Raw genomic sequence first — 13,086 nt, forward strand, 5'->3', positions numbered from 1 at the left:
TGTTACCCAGGCTGGAGTGCAATGGCGCGATCTCGGCTCACCGCAACCTCCGCCTCCTGGGTTCGGGCAATTCTCCTGCCTCAGCCTCCTGAGTAGCTGGGATTACAGGCACGCACCACCATGCCCAGCTGAATTTTTTGTATTTTTAGTAGAGAGGGGGTTTCACCATGTTGACCAGGATGGTCTCAATCTCTTGACCTCGTGGTCCACCCGCTTTGGCCTCCCAAAGTGCTGGGATTACAGGCGTGAGCCACCGCGCCCGGCCAAAACAACATTCTTGATAGTTGGGGAGGATAGCCGGCACTGTAATATTATAATTACGATATAAAAATGATTCACACATCAGTGGCGCTGTGCAGTTTACCAACACTTTTAAGCACGTTTTATTTGAGGGCCTTTAAATCTTAAGAAAGCAGAGAAGATAACGCCCCAATTTCAATGGCTGTGTGAGGTCATGCAACGTGCCCAAAGTCACAAGCTGATGAAGTGGGTGGGGTGAGGGGTACCAGAGCTGAGACCTCCTGACCCATCCCACGCAGTTTTAACCACACCATGTCACATGGCCCCTCACAGTCAGAGTGCAGAGGTCTAGGAACCCAATCTAAGTGCCTGACGGCATCCAGCAAGTCAGCCCAGAGGGCTGTGCACCAGGAACAGACATGGGGCAACCCCTAACGCAACGCTCCGGGGCGCAACAGGACAGGACCTTCTGGAAGGAGGAACAGCGTGTGCCAAGGCCCAGAGGCAGGGAGGAGAGAGATGAGGTTGGCAGGGGCCAGGGTGGATTCAACACGATCTCACGAGCTGTGGGAAGTACTGAAAGGGTTTCAAGCCAAGGAGTGACATGATCGTGTTAGCATTTTACAAAGAGGCCTCTGGAGTGCTGTGTGGATGGGGCTTGGTGCAGGAGCTTCAGCAAAGGAACGTGGTCAGGGAGCGACTTAGGCGGCTGTGGAAATGCAGTCTGCCTGGATGCAGGGCTAAGGGGGCGAGGTGCAGGAGGACTTGCAGCTTTCTGGCCTCAGGGTGAGCAGGAGGGGATACAGGTCACCAAGCAGGGCTCTGCAGGGGTTCTGCTGGGGTGTCTGGATGTGTCGACAGCTGAGACACAGAAGCTGGAGGAGGAGGAGGGAGGGAGTGGGAGGACCAGGAGCCCCCAGGCTACACCTTCGGGGGCACCCACACCTGATGCTCAGGAAGAGATGCTTCTGCAGGGGAGCAGGTGGGGAAGATGCACCCTGAGAGACGGAGAGGGAGGCCGCACCCTGAGAGATGGAGAGGGAGGCCGCGCACTAAGAGACGGAGAGGGAGGCCGTGCACTAAGAGACGGAGAGGGAGGCCGCACCCTGAGATACGGAGAGGGAGGCCGTGCACTAAGAGACGGAGAGGGAGGCCGCACCCTGAGAGACAGAGAGGGAGGCTGCACCCTGAGATACGGAGAGGGAGGCCGTGCACTAAGAGATGGAGAGGGAGGCCGCACCCTGAGAGACGGAGAGGGAGGCCGCACCCTGAGACACAGAGAGGGAAGCCGCGGAGGCCAAGAGGGAAACGCACGCCAAGAGGGTGGAAGGTCCCCGGCTGCTGAGGGCACAGATAAGAAGTGGGAGATCCTACGAGAGAACATGACGCTGTTGTGACAACCTCGTGGGTGCTCCTGCGTGTGGACCTGGATATCATGAAACCTTGTGGGTGCTCAGGGCAGAAGCCGCCACATGCTGTGTGACGTGCATGCAGCCATGGGACACGTCTGGAGCGGGGACTCGACAGAGACAGAGGTGGGTCAGGGGTCCACTCAGGACTGGAGGCGGGGGAGGAGGGACGGGTGATCACGGGAGTGGGCACTCCACAGAGATGGAGGTGGGAGGTGGGTCAGGGGTCCCTCAGCACAGGAGGTGGGGGAGGAGGGACAGATGATCACTGACGGAAATGGCCTCTGGGGGGCGATGGGAGCCTCCTGCACGTGGCCGTGGCATCTGTGAGCACAGCAGCAGGCCCAGGCTGCTCACTGCAAACGGGTGAACTGTGTGGCAAGGACCCTCTCTCCGCACAGCTGGCAAAGGAAGGGTGGTGGTGAATGTGCCAGCCTCGCCCTGGACCTCAGGTGGGAGGGCCCCAGGAGCCCTCAGCAAGGCTATCCCTGCAGCAGAGGCTGCAACAGATGGAAGGGAGGACATGTGGACACCGAGGCAGCCCCGCATGGAGGGCGGGGAGAGGCTGCCTTGGCACCCAGTGAGCGCCCAGGTGAGCAAGAGGCTTTTGGCCCGCAGAAACGTCTAAGCAAGTTGCTGAATGATGGCAGCATGAAAGGACACTGATTAGACCCAGGGCAGAAAACACAACCCCCCTCCTCCCGCCAAAGCCACCTCTCAGGGGCTCTAACGGCCTCTGGAGAACTCGGAACCAGTTCCCTTAGGGACCGCCACTACGTGCTCCTCACAATCTGACTTGGATTGGTTTTGAGGAAAGTGGGTGTTAAAAACAAAAAAGAAAAGGGCATAAAACCATCACCAGTAAAATAGGAATATCACTGAAAAAGAGTGAGATAAGGAGAATGTGCGTGGGTCATGGCTGGTGGTGGCCCTGTGCTGGCACTGAGGGCCGAGTGAATGGCAGCACCTGGGTCTGCTCCACACACAGCAAGGACGGGACGGAGGGAGCCAGGCGTGGGACTGTGTCTTCATCCGGCCCCGCCAACTGTGCCGTGTGCGTCTGCATGCAACTGCCTCTCCCTGCTGTGTGACTTGGTCCTCCAGCACTGTGACAGATGAGCGGACGGTGGGCGTGCCAACTGCAGGCAGCCGGCACTCCTGTTTGCCTGGGCTGGATTCTAACTGGGGAGCCCACAGCCCAGGGGCAGACACCCAGTGCTTCTGCTACCTGAACCTCGGAAACAGGTTTGTGTTGGTGAAACTCGTGTCGTACCAACGAGCAGAAAGTGACCCGTGGTTATTGGAAATGGCTCTCACTGGAGAAAGCAAAGGTATTCGAGGTGGACGGATTGGCTGAAGTCAAGAGTCACCCCCTCTGCAGGAACAAAGTTTAAGGATCTAGTGAGGGTGGCATATAAGCCGAAGCTTGGTCCCTAAACAGACTGCAGAGACCCAGTTAAGGGACTCTGGCTGGCCAATGCCAGCTAAAGGGCAGGGGCATTTGCCTCTGAAGTACCGTCAGATCGGCCTCGGGCCAATCCCACACTCAGAGCTGTTGCAGCATCTGCAAGACAGAAGGCCGGGTCTTCGTGAGGGCAAAGAAATGGGGGTGGACGGCGGTGTCTTGGGCCTGCTGCCTCTGGCTGATGAACTCCTAAGTGTCCACCTGTGGGCACAGCTGGCTGCAGCTTGCTTTCCTGATGGTCAGGGAGTGCAGTCCTGGGGCCGCTCATCCTCGTCCATGTCTGCCTTTGCGGAGGCTCCATGGAGGACCTGAGATGTGTGTGGGACAAAACTGGTTCCTGTTACTTCTCAGTGAGCTCGGACGCTGAAGGCCCCGGTGGGGAAGCCCACACAGTGGCCGTCATGCAGCGAGATGCAGCCTGCAGCACCGGGAGAAGGTGAGGGTGTGGGAGAGCCGGCGCTGGACACATGCCCCTTTCAGTCTCAGCGGCGGGAGTGCAGGGCGTTGGACATGTCCCCTCTTTCGCTCTCAGTAGTGGGAAATCGGGGCTCTGGACACGTCCCCTCTTTCACTGTTAGTAGTGGGAAATCAGGGCGCTGGACACACGCCCCTCTTTCACTCTCGGTGGCTGCCTGTGTGGGTTGAACCCTGTACCCTGGAAAGACGCATTCGTGGCCAAACCCCTGCACCTGTGAATGGGATGATATGTGGAAACAGCCTTTGCGAACACGATGGAGTTAGGACAGACCTCACTGCAGTGGGGCAGACTCCAAACCGGGCACGTGTATCCTTACAGGAAGAAGGGGGAATGCACGTGACAGGGAGGCGCCAGGGCAGGGGACGGAGGCAGGGACTGCAGCCGCACAGCTGTAAGCCAGGCCCGCCCGGGCTCCGGCAGCCAGAAGAGGCAGCAAGGACCCCTCCTCGGAGCCCTCAGGAGCGAGGCCCCGCCAACACCTCCATCTCAGACTTCTGCCTCCGGGGTCGCGAGAGGAGAAATCTGTAGTTTTAGGCTCGTGATCTGCTGTCATGGCAGCCGGGGAGGTGTGTGTGCCACCCAGACTCTGTCTACCAAACTCTGCTTGGCCTCCAGGCCAGGCTAAAATCCCACCTTCTCCTCAGTCCTGGGAGAAGGGTCCTTCTCATACCCCAGAATGTTCCCAGGCCCAACCCCTTATCTGCCCGAAAGCATCCACGCTCCAGGGGGTCAGGGGCACAGAGGGCCACGCTTACCTGTAGCGGGCGACACAGAGGTGGACCTTCCCCGAGTATCTCTGCTTTGAGGTATTAGAATTCTGCTCATTCTCCATCTGTGAAGGGTACAACGGCTGTGAGGGCTACTGAAGCTGGAGGCATCCCACCCCTGCCCACGGCACACGGGGAAGCCCCTCACAGCTTCCCAGATCCTGGGAGGGACAGCTGGAGACTGTGGCACCCCCGGGAGGCACTGCCATCCCACACCCCCACATATGGGCCCAGAAAGGAAGGTGGTCCTCGGTGCGGACCTCTTAGTCACACAGGCCCCCTCTGTGTTCATAGAGAACCCAGTCCCCAAACAGCAAGCTAAGGCGTGAAGGCAGGGCCTCTCCCCAGCAGAATTCAGGGTGTGAGACACTAGGGGTGGCAGGCAGGCCCTGTGGGGTCTGTGGGAGACATGAGGCTGCTGCGGCTCTGGGCAAATGGCCTTCGGGGGCTCAGTCTGCGGAGGAGGCCCCCCTCCCCATCTGACATGCCCAGTGCCAGCCCTCATCCTCTCTTCCTGCTGTCTGGGGTTTGTGGAGTGTGGGGACCCCGCCGTGCGTTTCCGACAGTGACCCTGGGAGTCAGCGGGTGTGAGCTTTTCTCACAGGGGTGGGGGTGAACCCAAGCAGGATGTGCACAACGCCCCCCCGCACCCCGTGATTCCACTGTCACTCCCCCAGTGCATTCCCCACACAGGCTGGAGCAGCCTTTCAGCAGAAATTAGGCCATGCCACTCCCTGCCTTAATGGCTTCCAATGGCTTCACCTTGGACTTGGACAAAAAGCCAAGTGCTGTTCTCTGCCCCACCCCGTCTCCAGCCATACCAGCCCCTTCCTATCAAAGCGCCCAGGGCCCCCTGCCCCCCACAGGCCCCTCCTGGCCCTCTCTGCATCAATGGCCCCGGATGGGATTCGCTTTTCTCAGCGCTGCCTTGCCAGTGTTCCCCCACTAGAGCAGGGACGTCACCTGTGTTCACAGCAGGGCCCCCACGTCCCACACACAGGCCAGGGAATTAACAGGGGCAAAGGGAAGAACCAGCCAGGAGGAAGAGAGGGAGGAGGGCGGGGAAGGAAAAATGGACAGACTGGCCAGTGTCCACCCCTGACGCCCCGGCGCGGGCGGGCGGCACTCACATCGGACTCAGATCTGCATCTTGGGCCACCGGACCTCAACAGGAAGGTGGGCTTGGCAGACAGAGGCTCCGGCCTGTCACCGGGCTGCGGAAGGGGCCGGATATATTCACGGGTCGCAGAGCCGCTTCCGATCGCACTCTCCTGACCTGGCCACGAACATCAAAAACAAGTTGAAAAAAAATAAGTAATATGGTAAAAGTGCATTGGTCATTTGCCTCCCCAGGTGCCTTTCCCCTCTTTGACATCAGCTGCTGAGATTCATTTTGGGGTCCACCCATCTCCTGCTCCCCATCAACACAGGCTGGTGTGACGCCACCCTCAGCTCTGGGCCCGTCCAGTGGGCAGAGTCACCCTGGCTGTAATGCTTGTTTGGGGGCACGGGACGAGGACGGGCAGAGGGAACTGAAGGAGAGCTGACGGCAAAGAGGCTGCTCCTTTCCTCAGCTTAAAATTGAGCGGCCGCAAACCTCCTGCACCTGGAAGAGGAGCGCTCACTGGAGGATGGCGCCTGCCCACAGCGAGACGGAACGAAGCTGGATCCTTCTGAGGGGCTTGGAGCCCCTGGTTCGAGATGTACCTGAGGGCGTCTCCTGGCTCTTCATCTGCTCCAGAGGACAGACTGACTCCTTTTTGCTCACAGCAGTCTAGGTTGGCTTTGCTGTCACTGATGACCCGGTGAGTCCTAACTGGCCAAAGGGGTGGGTTTGTGGCCAAAAAATACTCTTGACAAGAGATGTGCAAGGACTGAAGTGGTTCTCGTCCCATCCTGTCCCATCCCCCTGCATCCTCAAGGGGCAGCTGAGCCCTGTCCTGCCGCCTGGAAGGGAGCGGAGAGCGCCGTGACTCACCCTGGCCTGGGTGTCAGATGGCCTTTCACCAGGCTCCAGGTGTGAGCACGACGGGCTGCTTCCTTCCCAGGCTCCGTGCCACTGGGGATGAGGATGCCTCCTCCTGGGGTCCCTTGGCCTCTGTGGCCGTCACATCTTGACAGTCACCTCACTGATGAATATAAATTGCCGAGTCCGAATTGGGAAGTTAAAATGATTCAAAAAACCATGAGGAGTATTTCAATAACGGTTGCCCTAGGAGTCCCCCCTTGCAGGCCCCACAGCACCAGGCTAAAGGAGTGACGGGCAGGACATCTGGGCAGCCCTGCCACGGGGCCCCTGTGAGAGCATCGAATCCTGAAGGGCAGGACCCTGTTTTCTTCACTGTAACGTGGCGTGGCGTGGCGTGGCGTGGCGTGGCGTGTCATAGGTGCAAAGTGAGTATCGAACGATTCTGCTCCCAGAAGCCTCCGAAACCCGGCCAAGAGCAGGCCTGCTGCAGGGCTCCCCCCTCCACCACTGCTGCCTCTCCTCTGCTCCGCAAGTGACACCTTGTGAACCTGGAGGGGAGTGGCAGGCTCCACTTGTGGGCAAAATCCACTGTTCCTCCCCACACAGTGGCCAGGACACTTTCCTGACAGGAAACACTGTCCTTGGGCATTCCGAGGCTGGGGGCTGCTTGTCACCGCAGCAGCACTTGGCCCTTCCTGCCCGCGCAGCTGCTGCCGTGAACTACATGGGCAACAGAGCTGACGACGGTGACGTGAAGACAGCAGTCACCTCGTATGCACACTGAACTTGTACCAACCCAACTCTCTAGAGAAAACGAATGTAATCCCGTGGCAGCTTTTACCCGCCGTTGTCCTGAGAAGAGAGCGTGAGCTGAAACAAAACGTGCAGCGCCTTCAAGCGGGGTTGGCGCCCACCGGCCCCTGAGGACGCAAATGCCGCACTCTCGTGCCTGTAATGCTTCAAAATAGGTGTTTTCTAGAAAAATATGGGTAATCCCAAATCAATGGTGTCTGGTGTTTAACTCAAAAAAACCCATCTCTCATACTGGAAGAAAAACTGGCTGTGCTGGGGGCAGCCGGGGACAGGAGACCACACCCCTCCCCAGCACGCTCCCTTCCTAGAGCTTCCCAGGGACAGTTGCATGTGCAACGCTGGCCTCACATGCTGACTCCAGAGCCTCCGCCTATGCCTGAGGTGCCTCCCCATGCAGAACCCGAGCCCCTTCATGGCCCACGCCAGCCTCTGGCCAGCACCAGCCACCGGCCAGAGGGGCCCTGGGTGAAGGCACAGGTAAGTGACGGCACGTCTGCCTGGGATCCTTCTCTATCTGGTGACCAGCACCCGCTCTCTCAGATCAGCGTGGGAGGAAGATCTGTGGCAGATGAACAGATGAAAATACGGATATGAACACGATGGGACGTCATCTGGCCTTAGGAAAGAAGGACACCCTGACCTAATGACAGCATGATAGACCTGAGGACTCTAGGCTAAGTGAAGTGAAGTAATCCAGGCACAGAGAGGCACGGGGCACGGGTGGCCCCACTCACATGCGAAATCTCCACAAGCCCAACTCGCTGAAGCAGGGAGCAGAACAGTGGTTAGCAGGGGCTGGGTGGCACTGCTGGCTCAAGGCACAGGACGTGCAGGCTCTGGGGAGCTCCTGCACAGAAACGGGAATGCAGCTAGAATACTGGATTGTAGGCCAGCGCGTGGCTCACGCCAGTAATCCCAGCACTTTGGGAGGCCGAGGCAGGTGCATCACCTGAGGTCAGGAGTTCGAGACCAGCCTGGCCAACATGGTGAAACCCCGTCTCTACTAAAAATACAAAAATTAGCCAGGTATGGTGGTGCACACCTGTAATCCCAGCTACTCGGGAGGCTGAGGCAGGAGAATGGCTTGAACCCAGGAGATGGAGGTTGCAGTGAGCAGAGATCGCATCATTGCACTCCAGCCTGGGTGACGGAGTGAGACTCCAACTGGGAAAAAAAAAAAAAAAAAAAAAGAATGCTGGAGTGTAGACTGGAAATGTGTCCAGGAGGCAGATCTTAAGGGTTTCCACCACGAAAAGTAAAGGTAACCACGTGAGGAGGTGGGTGGGAGGCGGACATGTCAATGAGCTTGGCTGGGATGATCATTTCACAATTGATCTTATGTTACATCGGATCAAGTCGTGCACCTTAAATATATATGATTTCTAATTATCCACTGTACCTCAAAGTTGGAAAAAATGTACAAAACCAAGTAAACACACTCAGAGAGTGGGGGGGGGAAAGAATAAAACACCAGGAGACCCTAAGCTGAGGCCTGGAAGAGGGGCCTGCGCCATCTGTAGGGCCTGCGCCATCTGCGCTCTCCTGGGGTCCAGGTGGCGCAGGGCAGCTCTCTGAGGCGCCGGCCTCTGCTGCCATCAGTGACATGGCACTGTGAGAAGAGTGCCAGGGCAATGCCAGGGGAGATGGGCATGTGCCGTGCTAGGGGACCCCAGTGGGTGAGGAAACGGGGATCAAAGGAACTGGGTTAATTAGGAGGGTGCATCTTCTGGCCCGTGAGGAAACCCAGGTGGTCCTGGCTAGTGAAGGCATGGTTGGTACCGCTGTGGTGTTTCTGCTTTTACTGAGTGTGCATTTTCCACCGTTGTTCATCGTAATCCTTTTTCCAAACTGTTCCCGTCTCCCTGACCTGGGAGCTTTGCTGGGGGTCCCACATTCACATGCTGTGTGGCCTCGGGCTCACCGGGCAGGCCTGGGACTGCCGCTTTCAGAAGGGCCAGCTTGCAAGGTGGTGACTGGCTGCTGTCAGGAACTCAGCTTCTGAAACGTCCCCGACACTGGAAGAAGCTGTCCCCTGACGGAGGCACTCACCAGGCCCGGCTTGTGCACAGTGCACAGCTTAGGCCGAGCACCTGCTTTCCTTCCGTGAGCCTGGGGCTTCGGTGGCTGGGGCACCCGTGCGGGCAGCCCCCAGGAAAAACTCTGGGCCTGAGTGTCAGCGGGTTTCTCAGAGCAGAAGCCTGCTTTTCTTGTTGCATGGTGCAGGGCTCTGTGTGGCCCTTGGCAGGACGGAGAGCGTGTGGGGAGTCCGCACGTGAGTTCTGTTTTCCCCAGGGAAGAATTGAAACTGTCTTGTTTTCCTCCGCCCTTCAGCCTTCACAGCTTAAGCGTGGTTTCTCGGCGCTGCCTTCCAGGACCATCCAGAAGAGCCCAGGTCACCGTCCACCTTGTCACCCGGTCAGCTTGCACCGTCTGGATCAGAGGCTCCCCGAGTATCATCTGCCTGCCAGCAGGAGCTCTCAATGTCACAACCTGAGTACGGCATGCAGCCCGGGTGTCCCAAGTGCCTGGAGGTGAGCGACGGAGCGCGTGGACCCTGGCCCTGCCCGCTGGCCTCCCGCAGCCTCGGCCACTCACCCCACCCTGCATTCTCTCTGATGCGTGGACCAGACAGGAAGGCGTGGGGAGGCGTGGGAAGAGGAGAGAGGCAGGAGAACTTTTTAGCAAGACACAAGTGGCATCTCCTTATTTTAATGATAAAAGCACCCAAGGTACTTATCATATATTCTAATAAGAACTAGGGGAAATTTGCAAATTATCTCTTTTACAGAATTCCACAGTGAGGTTCAGATGTTCATCTCCCTTATTCTTTCTAAACCAACTTCTTAAACAGGCGGGCAGAGCGCAGCATGAAGCCTGTCACCTCTGCATCCCTGTCATCCCAGAGGTGCCTGGGTGTGAACCTCCCCCGAGGTCTGGTTAAAGGACACCTGTGATTGTTCTACCTGCGACCAAGACTGAACTCCCTGGCATGCACAGGGGGCTTCTCCTGCCCTGCCTCTGAGCAGGACTGTGACGGCTGAGGGCTTACGTTCACTGCTGCCTTTGCTGGAACAGAAGTTCTAAGCTCGCCCTAACATCACCGACAGGTTGCAGAGACGAGAAGGAAGGAAAAACAAGCGACACAGAGAAACAAGCTTCACAGAACAATGCGGGTACCCGGCCAAGAAATCCTCACGGAGTGGTTGCCAGGGTAGACTCTACAGCCAGACTGGGTTCAGATCCTAGACTGAGCCTTCATCAGCATCTCTATGACCCACCCTAGTGCCTTGGTTTTTCTTACATCTGTAAAATGGGCCCATTTGACAGGTGAGAAAATGTGTGGGCCACACATTTGTGGGTGCCCGTGAGGTGCTGGGTGCACCGTGCGTCCAGGGATGTGAGCAGCCCTGTTCTCATCCTACCCACTGTGGTGACAGGTCCCTGTACACTTCGCCAGCTGTCACCAAACCAACTTCCCTTGTGCACAGCTTCACAGGCAGCCAACAGCCATTCTTTCCCCAGCACAGCAAAGGCGGAGGTCAAGGCGCTTACCTTTGCCGAGGGAGGTGGCTAGGCCATTCATGAACTGCGGGAAAGCCTTGCTGGGGGCCGTGGAGATGTCCAGGGGGGCCACCGCGCTGCCACCCAGCAGGTCAACCTTCCCAGCGTGCTGCCGCAGCTTCTCCAGGTCCCGGGACAGCAGGTGGAACTGCTCACTCTGAGTCCGGCATTTCTCTTCCAGCTCTCGAACCTTGGACTGTGCGGCAGAGGCAGGACAAGGGTCAGCGGTGGCATTGGGTGATGGAAGCGTGTGGGCGCATGTGTTGCATGTGTGCACAGAGTGTGTGTGAAGATGCCTGTGTCGTGAGTGTGCATGTGCATGTGAGCTCCTACCGTGTGTGCATGTGTCTGTGAGTTACGTGTGCAGCCAGGGCCGCCTCCCACCTCCACGGGAGAGCAGTGTCTATAAAGCCAGCTTCTCGTGCCACCTGGCTGCTGGCCAACATGAGAAACCACAGGTGCCAAGAAATCCTACAAACACTCAGCTCGCAGCCAACCGGAGATTGTTCTGGGCTAGCATGCAGCCCGGGCACTTGGCAGTTGGCAGGCTTCGCTGGAGCTGTTTGGAACTTGGCGTATGAGGCTGTGACATGGCGCAGACTCAGGGGAGCGGCTCAGGTGCCGTCCCACCAATTCAGGGATGCCATTTTTCTCATCCAGGGCGCTTGCCCCTGGGACTGCGGAACCCTTAAGAACGCCACTTGAAGGCCGGGCGCAGTGGCTCAAGCCTGTAATTCCAGCACTTTGGGAGGCCCAGGCGGGTGGATCACGAGGTCAAGAGATCGAGACCATCCTGGTCAACACGGTGAAACCCTGTCTCTACTAAAAATACAAAAAAAAAATTAGCTGGGCATGGTGGCGCGTGCCTGTAATCCCAGCTACTCAGGAGGTTGAGGCAGGAGAATTGCCTGAACCCAGGAGGCAGAGGTTGAGGTGAGCCGAGATCGCGCCATTGCACTCCAGCCTGGGTAACAAGAGCGAAACTCCGTCCCAAAAAAAAAAAAAAAAAAAAAAAAAGATCACCACTTGAGCAGGGATCTCTCTGCTACGTTCAGTCAGCAACACTGCTGCGTTTGCAGACAACACGAACACACCTTGGGAGCCCTGGGGAGGGCAAGCACCACCTGGGACACACACAAGAAAGGGGTAGCCCAGCAAAGCTCCTTCCTTGGGGCAGGACGGGCCTGGGTGGGGTCCAGTCTCGGGACATCACTGACCCTGGTGTGCTTCCTCCCAGGTCAGGGGTTCAAGGGCAAAGCCCCGCTCCCTGCTGCCCCGGGACTAGAGCACTACGTGAGACGTGGTCTCCTGAGACGGGTTTCTGGCACCCATCACAGAAGGCGCAGCACAGAGGGTCTCCAGAGGGCGGGCTCTACCTTCTCACCCCGGCTTCCTTTCTCAACCACACTGACTGCTCCCCGCACTGCGTTAGCTCCTGGGCTGTCTGTTTCTCATCTGTGTCCACGACCACACTCCAGGCCCTGGGCTCTGCTTTCTGGGTCATGGACCCAGCACCCAGCAGGTACTCAGAGAGCGTTTGCTGAGTCGGTGAAAAGAGGTTAGCCCTGAGCTGTGGGTACCGCGCCCCTCGGGGGGTGGCTTGTCGGTTCTGCATGCAAGGCCGCTTTCTCGCCACTCCTTACTTTAGGATGGCTGGGAAAATCCCATTTACAGAATTATTAATGTCATCTGTGGGGCTGACGACACTGACATTTCCCCACTGACACGTCAGCCCCATGAGGGCAGGGCTTTGCCTGCCTGTTTCCTGCTGCGTCCGGGACCCGAGGGAAGGGTTTGGCGACGGCCCTGGTGCTCCTCCCCCTTTCGCTCCTCCCCCTCCTCTTCATCCATCGCCTCCCCCCCCCCTTCTCCCCCCGCCCCCCCCCCTCCTCTTCACCCCTCCCCCCCCCCCCTCTTCCCCCCTCCCCCCCCCCCCCCCTTCATCCATCGCCTCCCCCCGCTTCATCCATCGCCTCCCCCCGCTTCATCCATCGCCTCCCCACCATCCTCCACAGGCAGCAGCCTTCTCAGCTCCTTTGTCCAGAATGAAGCGCTATTTATGGCTGAGATCACGGATTTCTAAAATAAACCTAACAAATCCAAAGCCTATAATTAATTTATTTGATTCATTAAAAGAAATCAGCAGTATTCTTCTTTAAAAAGCTGAATGGGCTTGGCCAAGCCAGCTGTGTCTACCAAGGAAGGCGCACAGCTAAAAATGGGGGGCTCCCGGGCACGACATGGAAAGCTTCGGAGGGAACCCAAGCCCGGGGACAGCTCCGACCCCAAACTCGGGGTCTGCAGGTGGGATGACCACTTGGCTTCTGGGGCTTCGGGGGCTTGCAGGGGCTCTGGATCTGCTGGTTCTGCCCTGAAGACAGAGT

General features: G+C 58.0%; 1 protein-coding gene across 18 annotated transcripts in view; it reads right to left on the reverse strand.

The window, feature by feature from the left end:
* The window catches only part of RIMBP2 (RIMS binding protein 2), a 315,585-nt gene that overhangs the window by 49,083 nt on the left and 253,416 nt on the right, over positions 1–13,086 (reverse strand). For all 18 annotated transcript variants that reach the window (XM_032244292.1, XM_032244321.1, XM_032244259.1 and 15 more), the window contains 3 exons: positions 10,694–10,898; positions 5,490–5,635; positions 4,348–4,424 (listed from right to left, as the gene is read on the reverse strand). In XM_032244292.1, the coding sequence (XP_032100183.1) occupies positions 4,348–4,424; positions 5,490–5,635; positions 10,694–10,898 (428 nt within the window). The remainder of the gene's footprint in view (positions 1–4,347; positions 4,425–5,489; positions 5,636–10,693; positions 10,899–13,086) is intronic.

Source organism: Sapajus apella, unplaced genomic scaffold (genome assembly GCF_009761245.1).
Source record: "Sapajus apella isolate SASKATOON/1434 unplaced genomic scaffold, GSC_monkey_1.0 scaffold2, whole genome shotgun sequence".
Taxonomy (NCBI): domain Eukaryota; kingdom Metazoa; phylum Chordata; class Mammalia; order Primates; family Cebidae; genus Sapajus; species Sapajus apella.